General features: G+C 31.1%; 1 protein-coding gene across 7 annotated transcripts in view; it reads left to right on the forward strand.

The window, feature by feature from the left end:
- LOC125067601 (solute carrier family 12 member 4) overlaps positions 1-15,400 on the forward strand; it is a 343,127-nt gene that overhangs the window by 313,068 nt on the left and 14,659 nt on the right. For all 7 annotated transcript variants that reach the window (XM_047676273.1, XM_047676263.1, XM_047676307.1 and 4 more), the window contains exon 3: positions 10,415-10,485. In XM_047676273.1, the coding sequence (XP_047532229.1) occupies positions 10,415-10,485 (71 nt within the window). The remainder of the gene's footprint in view (positions 1-10,414; positions 10,486-15,400) is intronic.

Consider the following 15,400-nt stretch of genomic DNA (forward strand, 5'->3'; position numbering starts at 1 on the left):
TCGTTCGAGCACTGGGTCCAATCCTCAGAGTAATAAAAAACAGTTAATACAGTTAAGTGCGGTAAGCAATAACTACCACCAAAGAATAAATCTACCACCGGTTTGGAATGTAGATTCTACCCAAAAGAACCGGCAAGGAACTCGGTAGTTAGGCATTTTCTCAAATGAATTAAATTATGTAAATAAATATACAATAGTATTTACAAGAATTACTTGTGTAGTTTATTTCAGGATTCCATAATAATTAATATATTATAGTTCGAATAATATTTAAAACTTTTATAAAAAATCAGAATGTATTTCTCGTTTTTTGTTACAACCTCATAAAGAGAGTATATGAGTTGATTTAATGCGATCTATTTTGATTCTTAAGATATATTACGCTTTACAAAGTCGAAACAAAATTAAAAGTAAGAAGCAGAAACAGCTACGACAAAACTTCAATTAATTACTACTGTTGTTTAGATAAGGAAAAACAAATTGCAAAGAAACAATATTCGCGGAGTTTTTTTACTGAAAACTTTTATAGTAAATGCAATTGGACTTGCGTTCCAGTTTTAAGTTCAAGTAAAATGAACAGCCATGTTTTAAAATTACTAAAGGAATTTAATTATGTTAAGTTATGTAATTAATTCTGTTACACCGCGGATATAAAAAATCTATTTCAAATGACTTTTAGTCTATTTCTCTGTCTCTTTTAAAGGCTAAAATAGATTATGGATGTGGTAATTTACTCGTAGTAGAGGTTTATTCCTATCTATTAATTATTCCGCGAAAATCTCATATATATATATCAAAAGCAAGCATTCCATCAGTGAAACCATTAGTATACTTATATTAACTAGTCCGCATACGAGTTATATTTATCAAACAATTTCATTTACGTATTAGACAGAATATTTAAAGTCTGTAAATATTCCACGGCTGGTCTAAGCTCATCCGTCCAGCTATTGCAGTTTGGTGAATACCCATATGGTGAATTTTCATTTAACTCATGCAAGTTTCCTCACGATAATTTCCTTAATCGTGATGAGATGAATTGGGTGCTTGTCCAAATTTGAACTCACATTTTTAGGTTAGAATTCAATTGTTATAACCGCAGAACCATCTCGGTTCATATGATAATATCTCAATATATTTAGATTGGTTATGTATTATTGTCGCAAAGCTTATTACAAACTTAAATGAGTAGTTTCTGAGCGGGTCATCTTAATACGAAGTTGAACTAGATTCAACTCCATGCTATCAACGTCGGACTTAGGCGAAGTTTCCTATTGAGAATTTGTTGTACAAAGTTTGTTTCGACCGAAAGCCGCCGTCTAAAACCGGAATAAGTTGTTTATCACATAAGTTTTACTCTGTGTTGTCTTATACATTGATATCGTTATATCAATGATTAAATTTTACGTGGCCAAGTTATAAACACAGTTAACTTAAATAAGATTAATGCCATAACTTACGGTGGTATTTGTGATTTGTATGCTATTTTATAGGTTTTATAATAATAATAAGAATAATAAATCATTTTTTCTGAAATAAATGATAGTTTATTCTATTTGCCCATTTTGTTTGTAACAATTTTCTTATCCTAGTGTTAGTACAGCAAATAAAACAAAAAAGAAAAACTAAATAATCACTGCTGCGCCATTCTTTTAGAGATTGCACAAGAGTGATTGATATAAAAGCAGTCAAGTCTGCTGGTGATCATGCTAAGGTTGCTGTAGGTGCTGCCACTGACTTTGCGCACTAGGCCTGCGCATCTTTTACGCATCGTGGTATAAAAACAATCGATCCGGATATTCCGCGAACATTCCTGACGCACATAATCGCGGAGTTTATGCCACACTCACAAACACTATCTGAACGATTGATAATCTAGTCTGATTATTATATGAAATTGATTGATATCAGAACAAATTGATTTTTTTCGTAATGTACGATCTATCAAATCGTTTCAGTGATTTATGATGAGACATCCTCAATAACCCGATAATCACCGCAATTATTAATAAGCGAAATTGGCAATAGTAAACAAAACCGCGGGAAGCCCACTAGGTATTGGAGGCCCTCATAAGACAACCATCGTCGTTCACAACCGGGGGGAGGAGGGGTGAATGACGATGACACACACAAACACTAGTGTCATGTAGGGTTAATAAGCTTTTTCAGAAAGAGAAACCAAAAAAAAAAGTTACCAAACAAGCCCTACAGTATCTGGAAGAAATTATATTGTTCACATGAGATGTAGTCTGTAATTAATCTCTGTCAATCCAACATAGTTTAATTAATTACGTTTCTTGCACCATAATTTATAACGCCAACGTCTTAACATCCTTAATCTAAACCTTGTTAACGTCAAAGCTTAAACTATCACGTTCAGTAACAGTAATGCTGATTATATTCATGAAACAATTCGTTTTGCTTACGGGTAGTAGAATTCTCTTTCATAATTTTCGAAGGTGCATAAAAAAACATAAAAATGCCTAGCGAAATTATACTGGAAACCTAGGATAAATATTGCACTCTTCATTGCCGAGTTTCTTTCGCCGGTTCCTCTCGGATTTGAGTTGTTTCTTTCCGAAATTATGGTAGATTTTTTCTTGAAGAAATCAATAAGTTAGTGTAACGCATCTATATTAAATAAAGATCATTAATTTTGATTTTTACTGTTTTATATTATCTTTTAAGGAGAAGTTTTGGAGTTCGATCAGGCTGCTGCTACACTGCATCTTCGTCAGCCAATCGATATCTCTTACAAAACACAAGCTATACTTTTTACTCGAAATAGATTCTTCACTTATTTTTTTTGTTTTATCAAAAATATCTATTAAAATCATCTACTATTTGGTGTTTGACTCGTGGTTTCGTTTTACCTATCGTCAAGTTGAAGATAAGAAGTACTTTACTCTTAACGATAGGACATCAAAACGACATCACCAAACAACACCAAAAATGAAGAAAATTATCTGTCACACAATATAGTCTAGTATTAAGAGTCAAGGAATAAATCAGAATGTTAAATACATATAAAAAAAAAAACTTACATACACATTAATTCAAATTTGTAGTGTTATGTGTTCAATTTTGTAGTGTTTGATTGTAATGCTATCTGGGAATAAAAACATGCAGGCAGACAAAGCCATTAAAAATTATAGAAAATATACCCCAACGGAATGGACAATAAGGTCTGTTACGATATGATTATTTAAAAAAATAATAATTTAATATAATACCACATAGTTATGTTATACAGATATCAACTGAAAGATGATGTGTGGAGGTGATTCTGGATATAATTTGCAGGTTTTGGTGCTATATTAAGAATGGGTATATTGTATCCACATTGGCGGATTAATAAGCATTTTAATGAGAAAGATTAATCAGAGGTATTAAGTGCATAGCACAGACCATGAATAGTCGTATACAATGCCCGCCATAATCTGAGAATAATGCGTTGCTGCGACAAAAAATGTTATATAACTTTGGCCAAGCTGCTCACAACGCGGAAAATGAGATAAAAACTTGGTACGCTGCGAACGTTTCAAACTTAATGTTGGTGTTCGTTTTAACAATTAAAATACTACAAATGTGTTTCATAATTTAACTAGAATACATAAACTTAGCAAACCAACTATGCTTGCGTTATTTATTATTTTAATACGAATCTACTAGTTCAGTTTCATTCGGATTTCTCTGACCTCTTAGAATGTATGGGTGTTATTACTATTAGATACGACGGCTATTATGACTCACAATTGAACGTGTATAAGTCAATCCCAGATGTACAGAGATAATCAATATTGTAAGAAATAATCGATTCCAGACTTTCAAGATTACTGCACCAGACGTCGTTAGCAAGTTGGCTCTCTTAGATACGGTAAAAACTTTTTTTGCGACTGCATTCGCATTAACTTCGGTGATGGTATGATATGATATTAATTAAATTTTTAAAATACAATAAATACGCTAACAAAGATGTGACATTAAACAAGAGTTCTTTTTTACACGAATATTTTATACGAGTATAATGTTCTTACAATACTTACATCACATTTACATCAAACTTAAGTTTGAAAATGGAAACGAACGAACAAAATTTTATAGCATAAAATGAAAATAAAAATTGGATCAGTATGAAATATTCTCAAATATTACATAAAATGTCGAGACATTTTATAAGAGAAGTTTTATAGAGGTCGAATTTTATATTTTATGATTTATATAAACTGTACTTTATTTATGGAACATCAAAATATTATTTCAGTGTGTATGCACGTACATACGTATGAAAATACATATCCGCTCGTCAAAAGCGGTTTTATCTTAAAAATAAAATAAAAAAATGTATTTGCTTTTAATAGGCTACAAGAGATTCGAATATTTTTTTTATCTACGTTGTAATTGTATACATATATTTTGTATGTATGTAGCATATATTTGCTTCAAACTCGTCGTAATTACTTTCTAGTAAATGAACAATTTTTCTATAATCACAATTTTACTCTATTTGAATATAGTTTATTATAGTTAGATAGATACATAAATATCTCTATATCTATAAATATAATAGCCATGAATCAAAATTATATCTTTCGATATGTTTCAATATGTTAAGTGAGGCCATTCCCCTGGTCCTGTGAACTTTGTGCTAGTCAGTCAACATACGGAACCTGTAACAATTTAAAAAGCAAATCTTAATTCCAGTTTTCACCATGTATGTAATTGTACATATATCATATGTACGTTTTTAATTCGGTAAATTATATGAAAACGCAAAGAGAACTCTATAAAAACTCGCACATAGTATTTGATTTCACAGAGCATATTTGGTGCATTTTTCCTTTGTGAAAAACAAACTTTTGACGGTCGGGGAAGCGTAACTGGAAAACGTATTAACTTTGTGATACGGAAGAATTTCGTATGTTTTTTGACCCGACACATTGACAAAAACAAAAAGGAATTTTTAATTCGAACATATTCAGCTTCCGAATTATTTATGAAGAGCAAGGAAGGACAGTTAGGTTTGCTTTTATTTAGGATAAGGATCTTAGACACACATAACAGGCATACGACCTCAAAAAATACTAAAATCACCGAAGATGAACAGTCTTTAACAGAAATGGAAACACTTTTCGGAACCAATTTTGGACCGTAATGTCTAATTACTAAGATGTTGTTCGTATTTAATATATATAAACCAAACCACTTAAGTTATTATATAAATGACAAAAACAAAAGAATAATAACTGCAATTTCAGTAGAACATCCAAATAGAAAAGTCTTGGATTAACGTCTGTCGTCTTACTTTGTTAGAGTCATTAGTAGCAGGCGGGATCGATAGCTTAGCGTATCTTTCGAAGCACGTAATCGCTATCACATATCACCGGGCTATGGCTTCTAGTCAATTTATATAATACTAGCTCGTACTAGCTGTGGCCGCAGTTTCATTCGCATTAAATCTGACCCATTTTAAGCTGCTTATATTGGAAATTTATTGTTACCGCTCGCCTCTTTAGGGTGTAAGTTTTACAAGCTTCCTCACGTAACAGACGTTTAAAATCATTACTCATTCAAATTGCAATCATAGTTCCTGAGATTATGAAAACAAGCTGTCCAGCTTTATATTAGAAGCAAGATGCGCTTGCGGCTAGACACGCGTATATTTGGATTAAACAAATTCCTTTTTTATACAATTTGTGATAATAGTTTAACTTAATCATTTATGCTCTGGTCTTTAGTGTCCTGGCTTATATTATTTGTGGTCACCGCTGCCTATAGAAATTACTTTAGTACTGTAGGAATTATTAATTTCTCTTTACATCGCCAATACATCACCAACCTTGGAAACTAAAATATTAAGTCCCGTGTGCCTGTAGTTACACTGGCTTACTAACGCTTCAAACCGAAACATAACACTAAGTTTAGTTGTTTGGCGGTAGAATATCTGATGTGCGGGTGGTACCTACCTAGACGGGCTTGATAAATATGTAAAATAAAAATAATGTTATACGGAGCTCGTATCTATATCTTCTTATCACATTATCTTGTCAAGTAAGGATTTCAACCATACAAACTCTCCAGCTATAATATAGATTTATACAAACAGTGTATTTGAAAAAGTAAGCTTAAAATCTTACGTAAACATTCGAGCTTACTTTTTCCTTCATGTCTACAGAATTCATTAATATTTATAAAATTAAAAATAGATATATTTGAATACAGTGGAAAATATAAAAACCCGATGGAAACGTAATGACGGCGGCTACATCGAAGCCGAATATAATTAAGATTCATGGACTCAATTTATTCCGCTCAAACAAATTAAAACTGATGACAATTGTTCGGACATCAAATAAATGAATAAATAATTATGAATTTTCTGTTGTAAAGTACTGAAGAACATGATTGTTATTTTATTATTGCATCGTTGGTCTAGAGATATTTTAAAAGGACGAAGATGCTAGAGTCACAGGTTCGATTTCCGGATGGGACCAGTGAAAAGTTAATTGGTGTTTCTGTCTCTCTTACATTCAATGACATATTACACCGTCCATTATCAATACTCAGTACTGTTGTGTTCCGTTTCAAAGTATATTAATTCCAAAGGTTGGTGGTGGGTGTACGGAATGGTTAATATATCTATCGACGCCAATATCCATGGGCGATAGTGACCGCTTACCCTCGGGTAGACCATGCGCCCGTCCGCCTAATGTTTTTATTAAAAACAAGTACAGTAACACTCAGTAACAGTCCGAAGTTAGGAAATTACCAGTGCTACACTCCAGTGTAACATCACATAACTCTATTCGTGTCGAATTCCATCGATCCATATTATATAATTATGAATATATATATATATATATATATATATATATACATATATATATATATATATATATATATATATATATATATATATATAATATATAAGCCTAAGCAAAACTCTTTAAAAAAAACATAAAAGCTACCAACAGATTAGAAGGCAGATTATTCCGAGAGGAACTGACAAGAAACTCAATATTTATCTTCTTTATTGATCACCAGTGTTGTTCTTAATTTAGGTTAATTTTATTTCAGGTTCCCTTAATTTAGGAGTTTTAGTTTAGTACGAACCGATGTTGCCTTTTACGTGTAATGTAGATTTATTATGACTAATTAACAGTGAACTGGATGTTCACGTTCGGATGTTTGATCACTGTGTGGAGCGGCTGTACAGGAGAGTCTAATTAAATTCTGTCTCTTTTCAGCTACTTGATCACACGTCATCGTAAATATCCTATTTTTAGACTTCACACAGAATTTAATTATTTTCAAGATAATTTATTATACATAATAACAATTGTTCCCTTATTTCCTTTATATTCGTGGACTTTATTATAAAATATTTGTACAATTGATAATTTTTTTATTGCGGAGATACTTTATAATATCTTACAAATGTATTTATATATATTCTGAAATATATTATCATTTAGTTTGAACTAAATTAGGTGAGGTGATGGATGATAAATTAAATAAGAAAACTCTTATCAATAATACTAACAGTCTACCTAAATATAATTAATCAATTAAAATCATTAATTGTCAAGCTCATTAAAATATTTACTTTACATAGTTTGGCAGCTGCGATAGCCCAATGGTTAAACGAGTCACCGATAATTGCGGGTTCAAACCTGGGCAAGGAGCACTTAATTTGCATGTGCTTAATTTATGTTTATAATTCATTTCGTGCTCGCCGAAGAAGTAAAACATCGTCAGGAAACCTGCATTTATCTTGTTTCAGTCAAATTCTGCCACAAAAGTATCAAACCAACCCGCACGGAGCAACGTAGCGGAATTAGAAAAAGTTGTCCTCAAAGACTGAAAAGACCTTAGTCTAGTACTGGGACATTTACAGGCTGTTAAAGTCGTTAGCTGTATGCAGTTTTACTTCCGAATTCGTAGACATAGCTTATCGTAAAAAAATGTATCACAATTTATTTCTGATTGCATATGAATAACACACACTACTATGTATAGAAATTCGCGCGGAAGTCGCAAAAATCTCAATATGACTTTTGTTATAACCGCGCTTTAACTGTAGCCGGAAACGAATGACGTATTGAAAAAGTTTCAATGATTGCACGCCAACAATCACAGTGTTTTCGGACATGCATTTCGTACTTCACCATTTGAATTTGTGAATACGAAATATTTCATATTTGTTTTGGATTAAAACATTCTATGTTATGAAATATGTTCTAACGAATTGTAGAATGAAATATTCTTAAACAAAATATATATGGTATTGAAGTATTTGTTAATATTTATAGTTTCAAACTTAACTAAATAGAATATTTATTTTTATTGTTTAAGATAAAAAAGATGCTACGTTTTCATTAGACATTATGTGACTGTAAAACTATTTAAAACGAAATAACTTTCAAATTTATAAAATATCGTACTTTTGATACTTGTATAGAATGTAATGTGAGCCAAATTTTTTCAACAAATCATACCACTGATATTAATTGTTTATATCGCTGCTTTTCTTAACTTTATAATGAATAGATATATCATTTATGTAACGGATTTATTTATGAAGAATAATAATAAATATCAATTCTGATTACCAAAATTTATATAATTTAGTTTATATTTGTTGTATAAAGCTACATTAAATAACTTTATAAACGATCTGAAATCGATTATGACGAAACACAATGTACAGTTCTCGTTTTAGATTTAAAAGTTTATTGTTAAACCTAGATTCTATATTAATCATTTTGCTTTTAATAAAAATTTTAAACAACACTCTCGCAACATCATATCCGACGATCTCAATATAAGTTGTGAAATTAACAAAGTTACACAGCACACGTAGCGATAATGTGATCAAGCGCGCCAAAAATATTCGTCCTGTCGACATTATAGCATTAACGTTAGTAAAGGTCAGCCCTTGACATTCTACTAGTATGTTCCTTTTCATATTTTATTCACTTATTACATTGGCGACATATTTCATTTTGCCTTCGGTATTTAAAATTTTAACCTTTTCATTAAATATTCACATTATACTGACAGTTAACATTAAAAAAAAAATCTTATAAACAAAACTATCATTAAGAGTATTAAATCAAATAAAATATTATTTATTACAACTTGGCTTTTTGAAACATCGTCAAGATAGTTAATAAAATATTTCTACGGTGAAGAATGTAAAAAAACTATAACAAAAAACGGCAAATATTCCGTAATTACTCAAGACCACACATTTATTTACATACATATGTGAGTTGTTAGAGTTTACAAATATTGTTACATTACTTAGGGGTGCATTAGAATAATAAGCGCGAGTGCCTAAAGGGCACGGCTATGTTTGCATTAGTAATTGCGCAAATAATGTACGCGAGATATTCTCTTTACGCATATAATGTATTTTTCTTTCTCTTTTCTCCAATAAATATCATAAACAGTACACATACACACATATACAGTAAGTAACATATTGCTATGCATATATAGCATTCCTTACTTTAATTTGGTTCATTATATATTATAATATAGCACAATTCAGCTCTCTTGTTTTATAATTATAAAACACATTGCACAATGCTTTATAAACTAAAACTTGATTAACTTGTTATTGAAGAGAGCCTTTATGTTATATAAGTGTACTTTGAATTGAATTTAACCGAGTTACTACCAGAATGTTTGCTATTCTCAATAATAAATTTCAATGTACCTTGTTCTTTGACTCCCGTTTTAAAGACGAACTGGGTCGTAAGTAAATTACATACTTTGTTTACTCGCTCCACAACTTGTTGACAATCGCGCAATTTGTACTTAGCCTTTACAAACTTACTCGTGTTCTGGAAGGACCATTTCATTCAAGTCGCATTCATTAGAACTAATTTTCTATTTCGAAAATTAAATTAACTTAGTTAAGAAAAATTAAGTGATATCTACTTGATACATATATTTACCGTGAATGTTAAAATATTTTTTTTACCTCAATTTTGAAGTAGTTTTTATTTTATTTTGATATTGATTTCGTATTTAAGCTACTTAATATCTGGAAAATTAATGATCAGTCTCGACAGACAGGTCGTCTAGAGAAGGGGAAGACGCTTCCTTTTTTATAATAATGTCAATGTCATAAAAGGAACGATAAATTATGAAGTGAAATTACAATGTATTCATTTGTTTTAAGAAACATTATAAACTAACAAACTGCACTAAAAAAGAAAACATATATATATATATCAGAGTAGTCTAGATGCATATTATTAAAATTTCATCGTAATTTGTTTCTTCAATACCATCGATATAAAAAGATTTAACTAACCTCAATTATAATCATGTTTTAAGACATTGAGATTATTATATATGTAGTTCTATAAAACATTTATTTATATTAAAATTTTATTTACAGGTGACACTGACGAACATGGCCTACCCAAGGAAAAGGACAAGGGCTGCGACACGACCCTTTATCTCTACCATGTAAGTCACAATTATACATTATCCTTAAATTATATATTAAATATACTGTAAAAGTCCAATTTCGAGGTAAAAACCTCTCTTTTACTAAGGACCTTTTGCTTAGTAAAAGAGAGGTTTTTGTCTAAATGTAAAAAGCTGGTCCCAAGTGGATTTGCGGATATCGGTGTCAAAATTATTTCAGACGAGTTGGTTTCCCATTTTGTTTTCTGTCATCTAAAATCCCATGAGATATTATACAGATGTAATTGAAAACCCTTGTGATCTCAGGCGAGTACAGAACTTATAAATTCAAATTATACCTTAATTTTTTCTAAGTCATCTCAGCTATACATCTAAAAGTAATACTTAAATCTGTATTATATTTGTTTTAGTTAAAATAATAGGTTCAAAGTATTTTATAATTTCCAATGTATAATAACTAAAATATTTCGAAGTTTGTCAATAGTTCTAGATATATTTTCACTTCTTATATAGGAATGAAATACAAATATTATAGTATAAGATATATATACTCTTGTCTATTATTTGATGATGACAAAAATTATATATTAAATAATAAGTACAATGTATATTGATATGATTTAACCTAGCTATGTTTACAAGCTGGTAAATAAAATAAAGTTTAAGTAACTATTTTTGACCAACTTCCCCAATTGTTAATGATCAAAAGAACATATCGAGAGAAGATTACACGAGGAATTGGAAAAATATAAGTTTCCTGTATTACCTTCAATACAACAATAATGTTGCCATTACAAACAGGTTTGCACAACTATCAAATAAATCAACTTCAGGCGTTAATAATATATAATTGTATTTTTTTTTATAAAATGAAAGCTTAATTTATTCACTATAAAACAGTATTAAGTTCCCATGTCGAAAGTCTTTCATATTCACGGTTACTATCATTAAATGTTAGATTTTAAGCGAAATTTAAATATGTCAACATAAAATAACAAATGATTATGTATATTTCTATACATACGGTATCTTAGACTATTATTAACTGTCAGTAGAACAAACATCGTGTAGGTAAATAATTTCTAGCTAAAATATTAAGCATCCTTATAACACATGCTTGTTTAATAAATCCACAGTGCCGAAATATTTTAAACGCCATTTATGCTTATAATGTAGTTAGTACCATCGTAAATGTTAGGATAATCGCCAGCACGTTGCTCGGCTAGGCAACGGGATCGCATCACACTTAATATTGTTTGCTCGGTAAACATCGTCCAGCCTCGTAAAATGTCGACAAGCTACGACGAAATTTTGATCGAATATTTGTTTTCTTTTTACCCTGCTTGTAATTTTAATATCATCGTATGTCTGCTGTTTCTTCAGAGCTATAAATCTTACATTTTCCTCCCATCTTGGATATTGCTTTCTTAAAGATTAACTTCATACAATATTCCTTTTTCTTCGTGAAAGCATCTTACGTTTTCGGAAAATATTGTGCGCCCGTTTTTATATCATGTTCATTCATATTTTGTTTTTGATTCATATCACACCTTGTATAGTTCGAAGCTAAAACAATATTTTAAATACACATCTTAATTTAATCTTTATGAATGACTGACGTAAGTCAAAACAACCTTAAATTCAAGTTTTATGATTCAGCTCATGAGACTGAAATGAAAGTATTTAAAAAAGGTGTTTTGTCTAATTTACTTAAAAAATCCCCACTTTACTCGTGAACTTTACTTTACTCGTATTTAATCAAGTATAAAAAATGATAAATTAAATATTAAAAATCTATTGTTTCAAATTATATATATATATATATAGATGTATTTGAATCATAGATTGATTCATTGATTCTTTGTTATATATATAACAAAGAAACAAAAATAGCTGAACCAATAATATGATACAAATTAAGCAACGATAGCAAAACGTTTTTAGATCAGCAATCTGTTACTGACCTATCGTAGCAATAGTAGTCGCGCGTATCGCGTTCGTAGCATCTCTTCAAGGCATCGTAGCAGCGTAGCGCTACGACCCAATTTCTTACTTGAATAAACTTCTTCGATCTTACGCTATCTTAACTTTAAGAAATTTCAATTTTACATTGCACAAAAAAGCATTGCATTTAAAAAGATTTTAAAATTGTTCGTAGAGTCGGCGAATATTTCTGTCTCGAAAATGAACGCAATCTTGCAACTTGAGTTTCACCGGCCATAATGAAAAATAAAGTTAATATTTATTTCAGCTTGTCTTATTATACATTATTAGGCTATAAATTTCTCTAAAGCAATTTTAAAACTGTAAGAAAAAGTAATAAAAGCGAGATTGAATGCGGGATCCGCCTGAATCCGCGTTAAAGCCATCATAATATGCCAGTACAATGTAATCGAAATTGGAATCGTACGCGAACCGAGAGCATGTCTATAGCACTTTATAGATATGCTCTCGGTTATATAAATTAAAATAAATCTTCGAAACACGTCTTCACACAAATAAATAGGTAAATTTACACCAAGGTATATACGTGTGTTAAAATGAAATGATAGTGGACATTATAAACGCTATACAATTTTTTGGCTCAACCTAAGATAGAACTACAATGTGGATCAATGTGGTCTGGGCGGTCAATCTTAAGGGAGATTAGCCAAGTATGGAGGACATATAACATAGTTCACAAATGTCTCAGGAAACATATATGTAATCTATTTCCCTCGTTCTTACAACGCAATGAGACGGCAAACCCGACCGAAAATAATTCACGCGCAGCAAAAACTTACCATGATATCCAAAGCATGGGAGTGTATACACTTCCAATTTCATTGGATTTATCTCACTCCTCTAGAAAAATCCAATAAATTTAAACCATCGCGGTACTGTAACCGTATTAGTTAGTTGGTGAGCAGAACCGGTTTTGCGGAATTCGCGATAAAAAATACTGAGAGCCCGCATTGTAGACTATAGTAACTTTCACGGTATAATATGTTACTGTATTTTACTTTAGGGTGATGTAGCCAATTTAAATACGACGTCCTACATATGAGAACTATTTGTGGGTACGCTCGATGAGTTCTCTGTGAAGTAAATTTAAGGAAAAAGTTATTAACTGTCGCTTCACAATATATACTCAATAATGTAATGAATGTCCGTTATACATACTAAATGAATTTTCTAGAAAATTGTGATGCACGCTTTTCATAGACATAAACTTGTTATTCCTGTACACAGGGTTAGCGATTATTTTGTAGGACTGTGTATACGATTTTACAACAGGATCCTAGAAAGGTTAAAAAAACTTCAAAGAACGTTTGTATGCTGAAGGTTTTTCTAATAACATTAACGACTTTATAGATGCCTTAGGAATGAAACGATCGCCTCCAGGCCGCTTTGAATAATTTATCATTGGAAAAATATATTTCTTACAAAAAAAAATCGTACTGAGTTTCTTTCGCGGGTTCTTGTCAGGTCTGAGATGTTGCTATAAAGTAACATAACCGTATATAAAGTAAAAAATTCTACCACCGTTCTTATGAAATTAAGAATTTTGAGCAATAAGAAAATGTAATGTGTTGTATAAATATTTTTGAATAATCATTTAATTTTTGTAACTTTAAAAGGCAATTCTTATAGACTTTTGAAGTTTTATAGCCCTGTCACCGCCAATGAGACCAACCAACCTTTACCAACCTTTAAATCTAAAATGTTATTTGTCTTAAATCTGTAATTACTCGGCTCACTAATATTTCAAACCACCAGAACAATACTAAATATTGCCATTTGGCGAAAGTATATGTGATTGGTATCTACCCAAACGAACTTGTACGAAGCCCTAATATGAAGTTAATGCTCGGTATTGTATTGTCAAGTATCAAATCAAATTCAAAGCGATTTTTATATAAAAATGATCTTTTTTCATGGCGACGAAATGAAAAAAAAAGTTAGACTTGGAATTTTTTTGCTATGTTGGCGTCTGGCAGTCGGACGGTCGCAAAATTCTGCCAATTCTTATCCATGTAGTTAGACACTGAACTGACCCCAATTAAACAAAAGGAGATATGAAAGAATACTGTTTTAAAATAATCAAAACAATTTTTTTAAGTAACAATTAAAGTCGATGAGCGTTATTTTCTTTTTCATACTTTACTATGTGGAACTACAGACGTTGTCGACTATAGATAGATAGTTACCCTTTCGTCGGAAATCCCGGAAAACGCCCAACCGTTTTCAATGGTAAAATAGTTAAGAAACCTTTGTGTGCTAATGGTTACTATCGACTGGCGACTTTGTGGATGGTAAAACGCTTTAGGGGTAAAACGATTGCTTCGAGGCTCTTTTACATAAAACCGAAATAAGTTAGCTATATATAAGTGAAATATATGTATAAGACTGTAATACAACTTTAACTTAAAACAAAACATAATGATTTTTTAATTTATTATACTAGTAGTAACGCCCCAAATGAATTAAGGAATTACTAATATTCCTTATTTAAGCTTATCGCTTGTTAGGAGTGGAGACAACACTAGCCCAAGGGGTCAGGATCGTTCCTGAGACTTTTTACATCGCTAAACGGCACCTAAACCGTTGTGCTATTGACGATTCCGATTATCTAACGTCGTTTAAATAAGGAGATATACATATTTCGCATCATAACTAAGATATAGGACAATGATTATGATATTGCCTTGATAGTCATAACATAAGTGTCTAACCGGTATAACTGCGCAACAGAAATCATAGTGCACATGTGAGTACGCAAGCCCAGATTCTCTCTCTGTTATATCAGGTTGACGTAACGAGGTTTTACGTGCTTTCAGAGCTTTCTATACTCTAGATAGCTGCAAATATAATAAAATATATATAATAATATATATAAATCACATATATCTTGATAGAAAGCCCCAGTAACTTTGATCAGACTCGATATTAGAACCCAGATCCTAGTCTCTAG

Source organism: Vanessa atalanta, chromosome 1 (genome assembly GCF_905147765.1).
Source record: "Vanessa atalanta chromosome 1, ilVanAtal1.2, whole genome shotgun sequence".
NCBI classification, from domain to species: Eukaryota; Metazoa; Arthropoda; class Insecta; order Lepidoptera; family Nymphalidae; genus Vanessa; species Vanessa atalanta.